The 20,287-nt window shown below is 36.4% G+C and overlaps 1 protein-coding gene across 7 annotated transcripts in view; it reads right to left on the bottom strand.

Annotated features, from left to right (window-relative positions):
- Positions 1-20,287, bottom strand: part of TASP1 (taspase 1) — a 312,933-nt gene that overhangs the window by 131,162 nt on the left and 161,484 nt on the right. For all 7 annotated transcript variants that reach the window (XR_007130010.1, XM_047745119.1, XM_047745116.1 and 4 more), the window contains one exon: positions 13,720-13,830. Coding sequence is in view for 6 of the 7 variants with exons in the window: in XM_047745119.1 (XP_047601075.1) it covers positions 13,720-13,830 (111 nt within the window). In the remaining variant the exon portion in view is untranslated. The remainder of the gene's footprint in view (positions 1-13,719; positions 13,831-20,287) is intronic.

Here is a 20,287-nt window from a genome sequence, read left to right as displayed (position 1 = left end):
ATAATCAACAATAGCAAATTATGGAAAGAGTCCAAACGTCTACTGACCGATGAACAGATAAAGAACATGTGGTATACATGTACAATGGAGTATTACTCAGCCATAAAAAAAGAATAAAATCTTGCCATTTGCAATGATGTGTATAGAGTTAGAGAGTATTATGTTGTGAAATAAGTGATTTAGAGGAAGACAAATATATGATTTCACTCATGTGGCATTTAAGAAACAAAACAGATAAACATGGAAGGGTAGGGAAGAGAGAGGCAAACTAAAAAACAAACTCTTAACTATAGAAAAAAAAAACTGATGATTACTGGAGAGGAGGTTGGTGGTGGAATGTTGAACAGGTGATGGGTATTAAGGAGGGCACTTGTGGTAAGCACCAGATGTTGCACATAAGTGATGAATCACTAAATTCTATACCTAAAGCTAATATTGCACTGTATATGCCTAGCTGGATTTAAATAAAAACTTAGAAAAATAAATTAAAAATTAAAAAATTAAAAAGAAGTAACTTACAAGGGAAAAAATCATAAGGCTAGCAGGAGATTTTTCAGCAGAAACCTTCCAAGCCAGGCATGGCATGATATATTCATAAATAAATAAATATATAAATAAGTGCTGAATGGGAAAATCCATGGCCAAGAATACGTTATCCACAAGGCAATCAATCAAAAAATAGAAGGAGAGATAAAGAGTTTCCTACACAAACAAAAACTAAAGGAGTTCAACCACTAAACCAGCCCTTCAAGAAATATTAAAGGGGACTCCTTGGGTGGAAAGAAGAGACCAAAAGTGACAATATAAAGGTAGGAAACACAAAAGCAGTAAAAATGAATATTTCTATAAAAAATCAGTCATGGAATTCCCAAAATAAAAGGATGTAAAATGTAACAACATATAACTACAATGTGAGGAGGAAAAGAGTAAAGAATAGGTTCAAACTTAAACAACTGCTGACTTAACACAGACTGCTATATACAGAAGATATATATATATATATATATCACATATCAAAGCCCACTAATAAATATGCAAAGAATAAGGAGAAAGAAATTAAATATATCACTAAGAAAATCAGCAAATCATGAAAGAAAGACAAGAAAAGATGAGAGAAAATCTTCAAAGAAAACATAAAAAAAATAATAAAATGACAATGAATGCTTACCTGTCAATAATTATTTTGAATGTAAATGGACTAAATACTCTAAGCAAAAGACACAGGATGACAGAATGGATTAAAGAAAGAAGATCATCTATGTGATGCCTGTAAGAGACTCATTTTAGACCTAAGGACAACTGCAGATTGTGGACTCTGAGAAACAAACTGAGGGGTTTGGAGGGGACGAGGGTGGCAGGTTGAGTGAGCCTGGTGGTGGGTATTAGGGAGGGCACATATTGCATGGAACACTGGGTGTGGTGCATAAACAATGAATTCTGGAACACTGACAAGAAATTTTTTAAAAAATGAAAAAAAAAGTCAGGAGATAGAGAAACATCTATCATGCAAATGGATATGAAAAGAAAGCCAGAGTAGCAATACCTAGACAAAACAGACTTTTAAAACAGAGACTGTAATAAGAGACAAAGAAAGACACTAAATAATAATAAAGGGAACAATCCAACAAGAAGATATAACAATTGTAAGTATTTATATACCCAATATAGAAACACCCAAATACATAAAATAGTTAATAACAAACATAAAAGAACTAATCGATAATAATACAATAATAGCAGGATACTTTCACACCCCACTTACATCAATAGACAAATCTTCTAAACAGAAAATCAGCAAGGAAACAATGGCTTAGAACTATGACACACAAGGACAGATAGATTTAACAGATATATTCAGAACATTCCATCCTAAAACGGAATATATATTGTCTTCAAGTGCACATGGAAGATCCTCTAGAATAAATCATGTATGAGCCCACAAAACAAGCCTCAACAAATTCAAGAAATCGAAATCATATCATGTATCTTTTCTGACCACAACTTTATGAAACTAGAAGTCAACCACAAGAAAAAATCAAGAAAGACCACAAATGTATGGGAGGTTAAATAACATGCTAATAAACAATGAATGGGTCAATGGGGGGAGGGGATGACATGGAAACAATTGAAAATGAAAACACAACAGTCCAAAACCTTTGGGATGCAGCAAAAGCAGTTTTAAGAGGGACATTTATAGCAACAGAAGCCCACCTCAAGAAGCAAGAAAAATCTCAAATAAATAACCTAACCTTACACATAAATGTGGTAGAAAAACAACAATAAATATGATGTAAAACTAGCAGAAAGAAATAAATAATAAAGATTAGAGCAGGAAAAAATGAAACATAAACTAAAAGAGATCAATGAAATTGGGAGCTGGTTCTTGAAAAAAAATCAATAAAATTGAGAAACCTCTAACCAGACTTATCAAGAAAAAAAGAGGAAGGACTCAAGTAAATGAAATCACAAACGAGAGAGGAGAAATAACAACCAACACCATATAAATATAAACAATTATAAGAGCATATTACGAAAACCTCTAAGTCAACAAATTGGACAATCTAAAAGAAATGGATAATTCTTAGAAACACATAAACTACCAAAACTGAATCAGAAAGAAATAGAAAATTTGAACAGACCAATAACCAGCAAAGAAACTGAATCAGTAATCAAAAAAACTCCCAAGAAATAGAAGTCCAGGACCAGATGGCTTCCCAGGCAAATTCTACCAAACATCTAAAGAAGAGTTAATACTATTCTCTTCAAACTATTCCAAAAATTTAAAAAAAGAAGGAAAACCTCCAAATTCATTCTATGAGGCCAGCACTACCCTGATACCAAAATCATATCATGACACCACTAAAAAAGAGCCAATATTTCTGATTAACATAGATGTAAAAATCCTCAACAAAATATCAGCAAACTAAATCCATCAACACATTTAAAAAATTGTTCAACAAAATCAAGGGGAATTAATTCCTGGATGCAAGGGTGATTCAATATTCACAAATCAATCAATGTGATATGTCATTACATCAACGAGAGAAAGGATAAAAACCGTATGACCATTTCAATAGACACAGAAAAAGCATTTGACAAAGTACAACATCATTCATAATTTTTTTAAAAAGTCAATAAAGTAGGTTTAGAGAGAACATACTTAAATATAATAAAGGCCATATATGAGAAACCCATACCTAACATCATGTTCAATGGTAAAAAACTGAAAGCTTTTCCCCTAAGATAAGGAGCAAGACAAAGACAGCTATTCTCACCACTTTTATTCAACATAGTACTGAAAGTTCTAGCCACAGCAATCAGACAAGAGAAAGGAATAAAAGGTATCCAAATTGGTAAGGAAGAGGTAAAACTTTTGCTATTTGCAGATGACATATACTATATATAGAAAAAACAGAAGACTTTACCAAAAAACTGTTAGAACTAGTAAACGAATTCAGTACAGTCGCAGGATATAAAATCAAGGTACAGAAATCTGTTGCATTTCTATATACCAGTTATGAAAAAACAGAAAGAGAAATTAAGAAAACAACCCCATGTACAATGGCACAAAAAATAATAAGATACCTAGGAATAAACCTAAGCAAGGAGGTGAAAGAACTGTATTCTGAAAACTATAAAACATTGATGAAAGAAACTGAAGATGACACAAAGAAATGAAAGGACATTTCATGCTCATGAATTGAAAGAACAAATATCACTAAAATGTCTATACTACCCATAACAATCTAGAGATTTAATTCAATCCCTATAAAAATACCAACAGCACTGTTCAAAGAACCAGCACAAACAATTCTAAAATTTGTATAGAACCACAAAAGACCCTGAAGAGCTAAAGCATTCTTGAAAAAGAAAAGCAAAGGCATCACAATTCTATACATCAAGTTATACCACAAATCTGTAGTGATCAAGACAGTAAGGGACTAGCACAAAAATAGACACACAGATCAATGGAACAGAATAGAAAATCCAGAAATGGATGCACAACTATATGGCCAATTAATCTTCAACAAAACAGGAAAGAATATCCAATGGGAAAAAGTCTCTTCATTAAGTGGTGCTGGGAAAACTAGAAAACAACATGCAAAAGAAAAAAACACTTGACAACCTTCTTAAATCATACACAAAAATAAACTCAAAATGGATTAAAGACCTAAATGTGAGACCTGAAACCATAAAAATCCTAAAGGAAAACTCAGGTAGCCATAGCAACTTTTTTCTAGATAGGTCTCCTAAGGCACAGGAAACAGAAACAAAAATGAACTATTAGGATTATGTCAAAATAAAAAGCTTCTGCCTAGCAAAGAAAACAATCAGCAAAACTAAAAGGCAAACTACAGAACAGGAGAAAATACCTGCAAATGACATATCTGATAAAGGGTTAGTATCCAAAATACATAAAGAGCATATAAAACTCAATACCTGAAAAATTGTTGATAGCATTTTGCATTTCAAAATAAACTTATCATGTCAATAAAGTGTAAGAATATTCCCCAAAGAAACTAAAGAACACCAAGCAAATACCTTAGAAAGTCAAAGAGAAGAAGAAATTTAATATTTGCAGGTAACATTTTATCAACTATTATATTTAGTAGTGAGCAGAACTAACTAAAAAATGTACTGTGACATTACGTGTTGAGAACTGGGCTAGAAGCTTTAATACCACCCTGAAGTTCACATACCACACGTACAGCCACAGTCTGCATGGAAAAAAAGAATAATTCATGAAACCAAGTTCATTCAAAAATAACCATGAATAGGAAAAGTCACATCTGAATCATTGTAAAGCTTTTAAATGTGTGTGTAATCACTTAAAAAGCACAACCAAAAAGGAAATCTATTTATTTCTTTTCCCCACTTAACTAAGCATTCAGTCTATAATCAGCTGGTTAGCATGAAGTATTATTAAAGCACTATTTTTACAGTACCCATTTTTATGGGTTTTGTATGTTACACAAACAGTGGTTTTTTAAAAAAATGCATGAATTGGTTATTCTCTTTCATGCTTCCTATATTAAGTCAAACCAAAGCTCTGGATCTTGGCATAATGGTAATACAAGTGGAAACAAAAACAGTTCAATCTTCAAAATGTCTTTCAATTTTACTCTATTCATTCTATCACATTAAAGTCTCATTTATCAAAAATAGATTTTTAAAGAGCCCTGCATTTAAGATAATTTCAGGGTTTGCTTCAAATTACAAAAAAAAAAAATAGGAAATAACAAGTCACTGACTAGAAAAATATATAAAAACAAATTATTTAATCATAAGTGTAAAATTAGTTTTTTAAAAAATCCCTAATTGCTGCAGAAGGTCAGAGATATCAAACATATCACCACTCAAAAAAGACAGGGATATTTTAAAATTCGTAGAGATGGTTACTGCTACACCATTTTTCAATCTTTCGTTGTAGATAATTTTACTATTAATAAAAGTCAAATGTCAATTAAAAAAAAAATCACCCAAACAATACAGAGAAAAATGGTCAAGAGCTATGAGCAGATAATTCACAGATTAATACAAAAGGCCAAGTTATATGTGAAAAGTTGCTCAACCACATATATGCTCAAGCTCTTGATGCTTAACTCATCAAGAAAAGATGAGTTAAAACTGGAAATCATTTTTTAAATCCATAACTTTGGGTATCTTTTAAAAGTTGATGATAACCATTAGAAAAGATTGTGAAGGTGACTTCTAGTTTCTGGTCCAGCGTGTAAGGATCTTGGAAGTTGTCATTCTATCCTAATAAGTGAAAAGTTGAACTGAAAAAAATCAACAACTCTTCTTAGATCCATCATAAAAGTGAGGTCACAAGGTAAATAACTGCCCCCGAAATTGGAGACAGTCAGATACAAAGAATCACAACTTATCAGAGCACAAAACCATGAACAGAACCCTCCACAGAGCTAATGCCAGGGAAGGAAAACCAGAACTGTAATTGAAGAACTGCTGGAGTCTCAGTGTAGACAAATCCCTGAGTTAAAAGCTCTTGAGGGGGTGGGGCGCAGGTGTTGAGGAATAGGATGACACTTTTGTGAGTTTTACCTCCTAGAACTCCACCAGGTTTTCACAGTAGTGAAAATTGGAGAAAAATTCCTTCATGCTTCTAGGAGGAGAAGAAAAGGAACCATTTTTAAATATAAGAGAGCATTCTGTTCTTACTAATGCTTGCCCTCAAGAGAAACTTTTTTTTTATTATTATGTTCAGTTAGCCACTGTTTAGTACATCATTAGTTTTTAATGTACTGCTCAATGATTCATTAATTATGTATAACACCCAGTGCACGTCACCCTGTTACCCCCTCCTTCACCCCTCTCCCTTCTGAGACCCTCAGTTCGTATCCCGAGGTCTATAGTCTCTCATGGTTCATCTCCCTCTCTGATTTCTCCCCCTTCAGATTTCCCTCCCTTCCCCTGTAGTCATCTGTGCTATGGCTTACGTTCCACATATGAGTGAAGTCATAGGATAATTGTCTTAAGAGAAACTATTTTGCCAGAGCCTAGTCTGTGGGGTTTTATCAGACAAGGAATTTAAAAGAACTATGATTCATATGCCAAGGGCTCTAATGAAAAAGTAGACAAGATGTAAGAACAATGGATAATATAAGCTCAGAGATGGAAAGTCTAAGAAAGAATACAAAAGAAATCCTAGAAATCAAAAACACTAAGGATATGCAAACATCTAAAACTGAAGAAGCAAAAAGAAAAAAGACAGACAAGAAAAGCAGAACAGAATATTCAAGAACTGTGGAACAACTACAAAACATATTACCTAAACAAAACAGAATACCAAAAGAAGAGAGAAAGGAACAGAAGAAATATCTGAAACAGTGACTGAGAGTTTCTCCAAATGAACACCAAACACCAAATCACAGATCCAGGAAGTTCAGAGAAGAGGCAAGATAAATGCCCCAAAAAGCAATATCCAGGTAATCATATTCAAATACAGAAAATCAAAGATAAAGATAAAAATCTTAAAAGAAGCTACAGGGGAAAAAAAACACCTTACCCACGTAGAAGCAGAGACAAGAATTACGTCTGACTTCTCAGAAATCACGGGATAAAGGAGAGTGATGTGAAATATTTCAAGCGTTAAAAGAAAAAAACAACAACAAAAAACACACACACAAACTCCACCACACTTGAATGTGTGGACTGAAAAACTGTCTTTCAAAAGGAGGAATAAAGACTTTCTCAACAAACAAACGTTAAGGGAATTTGTTGCCAGTAGACCTGCCTTGCAAGAAATATTAAAAGAGAAAGAAACTGACAAGCCAGAAACATGACTCTACATAAAGGAAGAACATTAGAAAGGTAATAAGGGAAGGTTAAATAAACTTTTCTTTTTCTTTTCTTTTTTTTTTAAGATTTTATTTATTTGAGAGAGAAAGAGACCATACAGGAGCAGGGGGAGGGGCAGAGTGAGAAGCCGACTCCCAGCTGAGCAGGGAGCTGGCTGTGAGGCTTGATCCCAGAACCCTAAGGGCATGATCTGAGCCAAAGGCAAACACTTAACCAACTGAGCCAAACAGGCACCCCTAAACTTTTATTTTTCTTATTTATAAGTGATCCAACAGACAATAATTTGTTCAAAATAATAAAAGCAACAATGTATTTGTGTGTGTGTGTGTGTGTGTGTGTGTGTATTTATACATGATTATGTATGCCTGAAATGAATGACAGCAATGATATAGGGATGAGAGGGAGGAATTAGGAATTTTTATTTGCGGTACTTATACTATCTGTGAAGCAATACAGTATTATTTTAAAGTAGACCTAGATTAGTTATAAATGTATATTGCAAACTGCAGAGCAACCACCAAAAAAAGGCTTAAAAAATTGATATGCTACAAAAGGAGAGAAAATGGCATTGTGTAAAATGCTCGGGGTATAGAGAAACAGACATTCCCCCATGGGAAAATGATATAAACTAAATTCAGAAAACATGAATCTTTCCAGTAAAGTATCGGATAAATTATGGAACCACAGAATTATTCAGCTATAAACGTATACATACTTATATATTAAAAGCATCAAGATATGAGGCAGCTGGGTGGTTCAGTCAGTTAGCCTCCGCCTTTGGCTCAGGTCATGATCCCAGGGTTCTGTGATCAAGCGCCTGCCCTGGGGTCCCTGCTCAGCCAGGAGCCTATTTCCCCCTCTTCCTCTCCCCATGCTTGTGCTCTCTCTCCCATGAATAAAATCTTTTTTTTTTTTTTTAAAAAGCACCAAGATATGTTAAGTGAAAAGTATTCTGCAAAACAATATATTAGAAATCTCTCCTATATAATTGTTGAAAATGATGACAGAGGGAGAGAGGATGGGGGTGAGAGGTACATGGACAAACAGAATGGACTATGAAGCCACAGTCCAAATTGTCAGCAGTGATTCTTTCTGGCAAGAGCAACAGGCCTTAGAGTAAATGGAAAGGAGTATCTGTCTGGATTATTATATAAAACCTTTCTATACATACATTGCAATGAGAATCTCTAGACATATTATTTATGCAAATGCTTTTTTTAAAGAAAAAACAAAGGAAGCAAGAAAGTATTCAGAATATGGTGGTGTCTTTCCATAAAACCAAGAAAGTGGTTGCTAGCTTGTCTCTGTCACTACCAGAACAATTTCAACCAAATTACTTCAAATAGGAACTTGAGATCCACCATTAACAATTTTAATTATAGTGCCAATTAAGGAGCAATTTGATTTCCAACTACACTGTCACACAAATAGTTTAGATTGGCCTGTGAACAAACCAAGGATCCAATAGAATTTTGGAGCTATCTGGCCCCTCATTTTATACATGAGGAAACTGAGAACAAAGAGACTTGTCCTAAAACAGACAACTAATTTCATCACTGTTAAAATAGGAAAGAACTCAACCTTCTTGCTCCTTGTCCAGGCCTCTGGTAAATTCAATTTATTTCTTCTAACTACTTTATAAATATCATCTGTGGTTCTTAAAAATTCCCAAGTGGTTCTGGAAAATATTCGTTTTCCAATCCCATTTCCAAATCACCTGATTAAAAAGAATTCCACATTTTCAGGTTGGATACAGTAGAGAATTCATAGAACTCAGCATGGTGAAGGAATTTAGAAACTCTTTGTCTAACATAAAGAAAGAAAGAAAGAAAGAAAGAAAGAAAGAAAGAAAGAAAGAAAGAAAGAAAGAAAGGAAGGAAGGAAGGAAGGAAGGAAGGAAGGAAGGAAGGGAGGGAGGGAGGGAGAAAAAGAAAGAAGGGAAGAAAGAAAACTTAAGTAACTTGCTACATCCAATGAGTCAGACACAGTCCAGAGTGGAACCCAACTTTGCTAACCCCCAGGAGAGTAGCCCCCTCTTGGGGGAAATCAGAAGGGGAGACAAACCATGAGAGACTGTGGACTCTGAGAAACAAACTGAGGGTTTTGGAGGGGAGGAGGGTAGGAGGTTGGGTGAGTCTGGTGGTGGGTATTGTGGAGGGCACGTATTGCATGGAGTACTGGGTGTGGCACATAGACAATGAATTTTGGAACAACGAAAAGAAATAAAATAAAATGGGGGAAAAAAGTCACTATGATGATGAAAGATCATAATGAAAGAATACATACTAACTGGGTGACATTGGGCAAGTCATTAAACTTCAAAACTAAGTTTCTTCAACTATTAAATAAACAGGGGTCAATCAGGTGAGCTCTGAAGTTTCTTACTTATATCCATGATTCTGGAATTTTTAAGACAGGATTCAAATGCACCATTAAATCACGGGATCCCAGTGGCAAAATGAAATACTGCAGTCCAACTCTTTGAGTAGCTTCAAAGAGCTATAGAGAAGGAGAACGTAGACAACCAACAGAGAATAGAATGGAGTTCAGGAACTCCTTGGCATGGACCCAAATCTGGAAAAGTAGAACTAGCTGGGAATCTGTGGTTTTAGATTCAGTAAAGTCCTTCAGAAAGTTGCCATGTGCCATAATTCCACACCTACCACAGGTTCCCAGGAAGTCTGACATCTTGTTTTCACCTCTTACTATTCCTTCCCACTAATGTTCTGGGAATGCACCTAATATAGCTGGACGACTAATAACAAATTATATAAATTATACATGCTATTAGGACCAACAGTTTGGTTTCCTTTAAAACAGCATTCAATAGTTGGTAATTGTTAAAAGACCTAAACATTAATACCTAAGTCTGATTCTGACATATTTAAGGATATAGTAACATGAATGTAATCAACCTATTTCTGAAAAATCATGAGAGGCAGACCTCAAAGGCCTGTTTCTAACTCATTCCTCAGCTCACATTTTGCTATTAGGCAATTCTTGCTAGCAGGCATATAATTAATACCATTACTTATGTCTTCATAACCTCAGTTCAAATAACTGTAAGAAAGCACCTCTACTAGATCTCTTCATATTGAATTCTTTACCTACAGTTATTCACTCTGTTCTTCCTTCAAATATACCCAATTCTTTCCCACCCATCATCTGTTTTTCTTTCTCTCTTTGCCCTAAAAATATTTACTGATAGGGCATAATACTAAAGGCCTGAACAATAATGAAATATAGTCTTATCTCCAACCCCAGAATCTTCCATTGATCTCATCAGTTGTATGCTTATCTAGTTGATATGTTTTATCCTTTAAGCTTCTAAGTGGATTTTCATAAATTCTAAGTAGAGACACCTTTGGGATAAAATATGTTTTGAGTAGGTAAATCCTAAATTTGGGCAGGATAAATGGTTTAGAGCTCCCTACGAGTACCCTAAAGGTAGGACTGGGGCTAGGGTGTCACTGAACACATTGGCACTGGTGGGAAAACCAAGGAGGAAAGAACTGATCACTGGCATAGGTTTCTGTCCCTTTTTCCAAGCTGGTGAGGGTAGAGGGGAAAAAAGGAGACAAATAAAAAAACTGAGCTAGATCTGGAGGATCTGGAGGATCCAAGAATAGGCCTCAAGACACAGAAAGCTAGGTAGGGAAGTTCCCCATTCCCATTCCACACTCAGGACAGTAAGATGCTCTAGAAGTAAAGAGGAAAAACTAGCCTGATATACTTGGGCAATGAGGACTTGACATTCTCACTGATTATTCCAGAAGTTTCAGTGATTCTACTACCACTAGCATCTACTGTCAGTGGATGCTATGTGTACTAACGAAACCATAGGCAACAACAAGACCATGGACACCATAGTGAATTCAGCAGTAGTAGAAGCCAGTAACTCATAAGGAGGTGAAGACAAGTCCCATTTCAGGAGAAGCCAACAGTAGGAGGGGGACCACGTACCAGATGGTCCCCCCCGACAATGACAAAGAAGCTCCCTTGAATGCCACTGCCACCTAGCAGAGAAGGAAAAGTGGCAAACAAATATAAAGTGCCATGTATAAAGAGACTAGGCTTACATGGAAGGAACTAGCAAAATGAAGGCAAGAAGTCAGGCACTAAACTAAGATAAACACTTTAAAAAGCACCTTTCCTGCGATTTCCAGCATGGGCTGGGAAGGGGAGACAGTATGGGTGTGGACCTCTGGTGAAGTCTGTCCCAGCCACAGGCCCAGAACACAGTCCCTCTGTGACTCTGAAGCCTAAGTCTGGGCCTGGCAATACATCCCCTGCAGCTGCACAGGACTCCCTTGGCAAGGCCCCACACACCCTGCATGTAGCCCCTGCGGCCCAGAGAGTCAAACACAAAGCAGTCAGTCCCTCTACAAGCTCTCTGTGGCCTGTGGGCTCTAAAGTCCTCTGTGTCTTCTGCCCCCACCACTGCCAGGCTCCCACACCCAGCCCCTATGTACTAATCATCTGCTCCCTGTCTGCACTCAAGAGTAGCCTACAGTCTGCGCAGCAACTCCAGATCAGTCCCAGCCTCGCCAAACTGGTGAACTTCTCCGCTACCTGGTGGCCAAACCATGCCTTCTTCATCAAAGTCTGTGCCCCTTCCAAGTATGTCCTTACTTGGACACTCTCTCAGCTCTAGAGTATCACCTAAAGTTTCTTTATATCTTACAGGTATTCTTTCCACATAGTTGACAATTCTTTATGTTAAACTTCCCCTGATTAACCTAACGTATAGTTTGTTTTTTAAGATTTTATTTATTTGTCAGAGAGAGAAAGAGCACACAAACAGAGGGAGCAGCAGGCAGAGGGATAAGCAGGCTCCCTGCTGAGCAAGGAGCCCGATGCAGGACTCTATCCCAGAACCCTGGGATCATGACCTGAGCCGAAGGCAGACACTTAAGCAACTGAGCCACCTAGGCATCCCCAACATATACTTTCTATCTCCTAATTGGACCCAGAGGGCTACATCTACCTAGTCTCAAAATCTGAGTCTACCAATATTTCCACTTTCTCCATTTCTTCTCTATCCCTTGGACCATTCCCAGCCCTTCATGTCTCTTTCCTATAGAGGTGGTCTTGTACAACCTTAGATCTATTTTATAAACCCTCCCCCAAAATATCATTTGTCAACTTAGAAACATATAAAGGTTCTCTCCCTCCTGTCAGATCAAATATGAACTCCTATGTTGAGATTTTAAGGACCTCTGTGACCTGGCCTCACCAGCCCCACTGCACATAAGGAATACTTCATGCCAGGTAAGAGTCATATAGGTGCCTAGCCCTCCTGATACCACATCCTACTGTCATGTCTGTGTTTATGCTCCTCTCTTCTCCCTCTTTTACCACTTATCCCAAAGCCTTCTGGGGCCAGTTCTAAGAGGCCCCATCCAAGAATTCTTTTGGAAACAATTTCTTTCTATGCTTTTGTCTGCATTGTCCTCATCACATAATTAGCATCTCATTATACCCTGTCTTAATCCTCCAACTAGAGATACAATCTCCCAGATTAACGCTATAATATGCTTCTCTAATTTATTCATGGCTATTACCCTAACTTATTTTCAACTATATTTGTCTTACACAACTTTACTACTCTTCGCATAGTGGTAAGTTCAATGTTACATGATGGGAAAAGCAGACTAAGTCAAATAGTTTTAATCCGGGACGCCTGGGTGGCTCAGTTGGTTGGACAGCTGCCTTCGGCTCAGGTCATGATCCCGGAGTCCCAGGATCGAGTCCCGCATCGGGCTCCCAGCTCCATGGGGAGTCTGCTTCTCTCTCTGACCTTCTCTTCGCTCATGCTCTCTCTCACTGTCTCTCTCAAATAAATTTAAAAAAAAAAATAGTTTTAATCCTATGTAACAGTTATGGATAGGATCACCGTGAGGCTATATAAACTCTTTCTACAGGTTAGAAAAAGGCACCCCTTCCTCCAAACTGATATAGCCTCACATCTGGTTACATAGCTTGGCAAATGGAGCCCAGGCAGGATTTCAACTCAGCCCTATACAACTGTACATGGCAGCACTGGATTCATTTATATATCACCGACTAAAAGAAGAGTCAAAGTGTATTACAAAAGAACTTTCGAAGGATGTTGTCCATTCAATTGTTTTAGTAGAATTTTATGCTACTATATATCTACTATATATATAATCCTAGATAGTGTCTCCCAACTTGGGTATTAGATTAGTTTTATGGCAAATTTCATGTATTAGTTGCTATGTCATATAATTCTTTTCATGACTAATATTAATTGGGGATCTAAGTCTATGCTAGGCCCTGGAGCTAGGCCCTGTGGAACAAATATAGTATCTGACTGGTTTACAGCTCAGTGAATCAATCTATATTGAGAAGAACATAATTTTCTCATGTTATACTTACTGATAAACTTGTTTTGCATAGTCTCCAACAGTGCTTGGTGAGCATCTTCAGCTTGTAAAGCGTGTGAACATTCTCTAGCCAGTATGGTGCGCACAAGATGCTCCCCACATCCTAGAAATAAAAGGAAACCAAGAACGGTTGAGGAAAAGCAGTGCTAAACATCCTTGTCTTATTAGCATTAAAACACCCTTGAATGCCACTTAAGAAGTAGCTGTTTTGGAGAATAATTCAGTGATGGATGAAATGACTTCTATGAGCAATCTAGAATTTTGGTAATAAACTCAGCAGAAAATAAAGAAACAAGTAACTGTCTAATATCAAAAGGAAACAGAAAAATAGAAGAAAACCTCTTTTTTATAGGAATGATTTACATGATGTAGCAATTCAGATTCTCTGCATAGGAATCTCTAAGGGTTCTGTGTCATTTCCATTATTGGGTAACTACAGAAATTCTGTTTTATAATTTATTTTTAAATAGTCCTAGTTTCCCATTTTGCCTCTGGCTCTCCACACACCTGGAAGCATGGGAGAAATCTACACAGCCAGGGGAAATCTAGATCTCCATCTACCTACTTTTCACTAAAATGTCCACCACACCTCAACAGCTGCAAAGTGGACTAATAAAACAGCACCTTTCTCACCTTTTAATAGTAACTTACATAGCCTTCATGCATGAATACCCTGTAATTCTTCAACAACAATAAAAAAAAGAGAATGCATTTTTAAATCCCTGGAGTAAACTAGGACCATTCAGACACACTAAGGGTAGGCATGATGGCGACGGGAAGCACTGCCTAGAATTCCATTACAATTTGTATCTGTTAAAAGTAGAAACTGCCTGCCAAAGACAAAAGAAATTTAATTCATTGGTTAATAAGTTCAAATAAGAGATTTCTGAAGAAGCTGATTTTTTTGCTTAGATAAACAAAATTAAAAAGCTACTTTCATAAACACTGGAAGGGTAAACCTTTTCAAAAAAACTACTAAGTGGCAGGGCATCTGGACAGCTCAGTTGGTTAAGTGTGCCCATCTTGGTTTTGGCTCAGGTCATAATCTCATGGGTTATAAGAGCAAGCCCCACATTGGGATCCACACTCAGTGGGAAGCCCACTTGAACATCCTTTACCTCTGCCAATCCCTACTATGTACATACTCTCTCTCAAATAAATAAATCTTTAAAAAAAAATACTAAGTGCCACTTGAAATATTTATTATATGTAAAATAAGTTGCATTAATTAAAATGCAAATATCCTCTTACCCAAATGAGAACAGTAGATATGTAAGACCTGCTTCCTATCTCTTAAAAAATAAAATCTTGAGGGAAGCAGCGCAGTGTGGACACTGGCTGCCTAACTTGCTTACACCAAGTCCCACACACCTATGCTCTGGTGGTACTGTCCTTCTCAGTCAAGCTTGCTTCAGTCCCCATGGGACAGGCCCTCAGGTAGCAGAAACCCCTACCCACATCACATGTCCCAAACAGAGAGTTCTACAGGGCCTCTGTTCTGGTGGAGTTGATATCAGGGTCATTTCACAAGCAGACCAGAGCACACCTAGTTAAAATTCGCCACAGTCAGGCCAGGAACCAAACATTGCCCACAACAAAGGAGAGCCTCTGCAGATGACTGGCCTGAAGGACAGAGCTGCCAAAACACAACAGCACAGTGTATACAGCATACATGGGAGACCCTCCCTGAAATGTCAGACCCTGAGCACTACATGACCTCTTCTTCATAAGGCCATTACTTTCAGGAGCAGGAGACATAACAGGCTTTTCTAACACACAAAAGAAGGCAAGAACTTAAGACAAAATACCAAGATGGAGGAATTTATCCCAAATGAAAGAAAAAGATAAAGCCACAGCCAGAGACCTAAGTGAAACAGATATAAGGAGCATGCCTGAAGGAGAATTTAAAGCAACAATCATGATACTTGCTAGGTTTGAGAAAAGAATAAAAGACATTCTATCCCTCACAACAGAGATAAAGGAGTTAAAAAAGAATTAATGAGAGATGAAGAACACAATAAATAAGACTGTAAATAGGCGTGATGCAATGAATAGTAGGCTGGAAAAGGCAGAGGAATGAATGTGTGATCTAGAAGACAAATAATGGAAAATAATAAAGCTGAACAAAGAGAGAAAGAATTATGCAACTTGAGAATAGACTGAGGGAACTCAGTGACTCCATCAAATATAATAAATTAATATCTGAGTCCCAGAAGAAGCAGAAAGAGAAGCGGGCAGAAAATTTATTTCAAGAAATAACAGCAGAAAACTTTCCTAATCTGAAGAAGGAAACAGACATCTAGATCAGGAGGCACAGAGAACTCCTATTAAAATCAACAAAAGCAGGCCAACACCAAGACATATTGTAATTAAATTTGCAAAATACAGTGATAAGGGAAAAATCTTGAAAGCAACGAGACAAAAATAAGTCCTTAACTCACAAGGGACAACCCATAAGGGTAGCTGCAGATTTCTCAACAAAAACTTGGCATGCCAGAAGAATGTGGCATGATATACTCAAAGCGCTGAATAGGAAAAATCTGCAGCTAAGAGCACTCTATCCAGCAAGGCAATCATTCAAAATAAAAGGAGAGATAGAGTCTCACTGACAAACAAAACCAAAGGAGTTTATGACCACTTAACTAGCCCTGTAAGAAATATTAAAGGGGAGTTTTTGAGTGGAAAGGAGAGATCAAAAGTGATAAAGATAAGAAAGGATCAGAGAAAATCTCCAGAAACAATGACAAAACAAGTAATAAAATGGCAATAAATACATATCTATCAATAATTACTCTGAATGTATGGGATGCTTGGTGGCTCAGTCGGTTAAGCCACTGCCTTCAGCTCAGGTCATGATCCCAGGGTCCTGGGATTGAGTCCCGCATCAGGCTCCTTGCTTGGCAGGGAGCCTGCTTCTCTCTCCACCTCTGCCTGCCACTCTGACTGCTTGTGTGTGTGTTCTCTCTCTCTCTCTGACAAATGAATAAATAAATAAATAAAATCTTTTTAAAAAAAATAATTACTCTAAACGTAGATGAACTAAGTGCTAAATGCTAACTAAATCAAGAAACGTAGGGTGTCAGAATGGATAAGAAAACAAGACCTATCTATATGCTGCCTACAAGAGACTAGATTTAGACCTAAAGACACCTGCAAATTGAAAGTGAGGGGGTGGAGAAATATTTAATACGCAAATGGGTGTTAAAAGAAAGCCAGAATAGCAAAAACTTATATTGGACAAACTAGACTTTTCTGTTCTTGTATTATTTTTTAAATTTTTTTCAAAGATTCTGTTTATTTATTTGAGAAAGAGAGAGAAAGAGAGCAAGCACAAGCAAGGGGAGCAGCAGGCAGAGGAAGAGGGAGAAACTCAACAGGGAGCCGGATGCAGGGCTTGATCCCAGGATCCTGGGATCATGACCCAAGCCAAAAGCAGACGCTTAACCAACTGAGCCACCCAAGGGCCCGTATTGTGTGTCTGTGTGTGTGTGTGTGTGTGTGTGTGTGTGTGTGTGTGTGTGTTTTAAGATTTCATTTATTTTAGAGAGAGATCATGCACAAGCAGGGGGAGGAGCAGAGGGAGAGGAAGAGAGAGAACTTCAAGTAGACTCCCTGCTGAGTGTGGAGCCCAGCATAAAGCTGGATCTCCTGAGCCAAAATCAAGAGTTGGACACCCAACTGACTGAGCTACTCAGGTGCCCCTGTTCTTGTACTGTTTTTATCCTGCTTTGGTATCAGGATAGTATGGGTCTCATGGAATAATTCTGAATATGTTCCCTCTATTCCACTGTTTGTAAGATTTTGATAAAGATTATGCTGGAAGATTCTTGATTCCTAATTCAACTTTCATTCTTGTTATTGGTCTAAAAAGATTTCCTACTTCTTGGATTTAAGATTCATGATGAATCTTAGTAACCTATGCATTTTTTTGGAATTATCTGGGTTTTTTTTCTAAGTTAATTGATTTGTTGGTGTAAAATTGTATAATCAGTTATCATACTATGTGTTTCTGTGGTTAACTGCTGTATTGTTTTCTATTTCTCATTTTGGCTTTTGAGTCTTCTCTCTTTTTCTTCTTACTTAATGTAATTAAAGCATTGCCAATTTGGGTTTTTTTTTTTTTTTAACTAGTCATTACTTTCAGTGTTATGTTATTTTGTAGTCTGGTCTCTATTTTACTTAAAATTTCTGGTTTTTCTTTATTTCCTTCCTCTACTAATTTTCAGCTAAGTTTCTTTTTTCTAGCTCCTTGTGTAATGTTATTTGAATTTTTTTCTTAATACAAGCATTTATAGCATAAATTTCACTCTAACATCTGCTTTTGCTGCATCCCATGAGTTTTGGAGTATTATGTTTTCTTTTCTTTTGTTTTGAGGCATATTTTGATTTGCCATTTGATTTCCTATTGGCCCATTGCTTGTACAATAGTGTGTTGATATTTACATATTAAATATTTAATATTTACCCTGTAGATTTTCCATCTTTGTTTTATTGTTGATCTTCAGTTTTTTACCACTGTGGTTGGAAACTATAGTTGGTATGCTTTCAGTCTTCTTAAACTTATAATATTTGTTATGTCTCTTTTTATGTGATTTAACCAGGGGATTTCTTCTGCATATACTTGAAGAAAATGTGTATTCTATTTTTCTTGGATGGAATGTTTTATATCAATCTTTTAGAACCACATATTCTGAAGTATGCTTCAAGTAAAAAATGTTCTTGTTGAGAAAAAAAATTAAAAGCTCACCTTCAAAAAATCCTGCCAAAGGTATTCCATTAATTTATTAGAAATTAAGTTCTACATTAATTCACATAATGAGTAAAGGGTATCAAAGGATCTGAGCACCTACTGAGACTAAAGGAGAAGTATGATTCAACTTATAGTCAAAAAATTTCACACTGAGAGAAGGAGCATCTCTACCATCCACTCAGATTCCCCCACAGGTCCAGGGACAACGTAATGTTTTCTCATATTACTAATGTGCACACACACGCGCACACACACACACACACACACACACACTACACTGGTAAAGGTTCTTAGCAATCAAAAAGAAATGTGGGCTACAATTATCAAATGGAAGAACCTCTCTTAAATAATGTTTACAAATTTTTAAATTTATGAAACATAACACATGCTATAACACACAATTCTCTGTTTAGCTGGCATATATTGTGACAGACGTTAGGCACCAATAATCACCCTAAAAAATATTATCTATAACTATAAATCATTGTTAAGCCTTTCATATCAGGAATTGTCCCTTCATATGTACACCTCTCCTTCCCATTCTCTCCCTCCCTTCATGACCTCCCTCAATATATACATGCACAGATGCATATATAAATATGTGCATATTATGAATACACATACAATATATACTCATTTTCAAAAATACAAACCATTCAAAAAGTGTGAAAGTAACCATAAGAGACTCTCAATCTTAGGAAACAAACTGAGGGTTGCTGGAGGAGTGGGGAGTGGGGGATGGGGTAAGGGGTGATGGACATTGGGGAGAGTATGTGTAGTAATGAGCATTGGGTATTATATAAGACTGATGAATCATCAGACCTGTACCCCTGAAACAAATAATATATGTTAATTAATTGAATTTAAATTAAAAAGATAAATTTTATAAAAAGTGTGAAAGTTTTTTTTTAAAAATCACTTCATATTTTGGGGCAACTGGGTGGCTCAGTAGATTAAGAGTCTTCTTCTCCCTCTGCCCCTCCCCTGCTCATGTTCACTGTCTCTCATATAAATAGATAAAACCCTAAAAAAAAAAAAAATCACTTGACATCTTCCCAAAAGTAATTTCCTTGTATTTTTTGGTAAAGTGTAAATGTAAATATCCTTCCAGATCTGAGTATAATTTTATAAGCATCTACACTTAGAAGGAAGATCTAGAAATGCAATTTAATATATAACTTTCTGAGCAGAATTGTGGTTTTCCCTATTTTGTTAAATTTTTGCAACATTATTTTTATAATCAGGAAAAAGCAATAAAGCTAATAGAAAAGAAACCATTTTTGACACTAAGTATGTAAAGACACTATGTAAAGCTCATGAAACTCCATAAATTTTAATTCCTTTTGTGTACATATTTGATGTTGAAGAGTGAAATGTTATACTTTAGAACAATAATAATTGTTAGGAAACTGGCATATTATAAGCTAAATGAGTGTTCAGAAGGTTATGTACACATGCCTCAAATCAAAGAGCTAAACCACATGAAGTTAACATTACATCAAAAATACACAATATGTGTCAGAGAGACTTTTCCTCCGTTGTTATACAAGAATATACAGGGTTTTCCAGTGACTGATTTTTCACCAAGAAACTTTTAAAATTATGTCTTCTATTCAGACATATATCACCTCTAACATAAGAGTGTTGACATCAAAAGCTTGTTCTCCTGCAGGTTCCAATCAAAGAAAAGTTTGACTTATGTGGTTTTACCCACAAAATTCCAAGGTTTCTTAGAATATGCTGCCAGATAGCTGAAGTGTGATTCAAAGGCAAACAGTTCCATTCATTATACACGGATATAAAGAAATAA

Source organism: Lutra lutra, chromosome 9 (genome assembly GCF_902655055.1).
Source record: "Lutra lutra chromosome 9, mLutLut1.2, whole genome shotgun sequence".
Taxonomy (NCBI): domain Eukaryota; kingdom Metazoa; phylum Chordata; class Mammalia; order Carnivora; family Mustelidae; genus Lutra; species Lutra lutra.
This window is presented reverse-complemented; position numbering and strand designations above follow the sequence as displayed.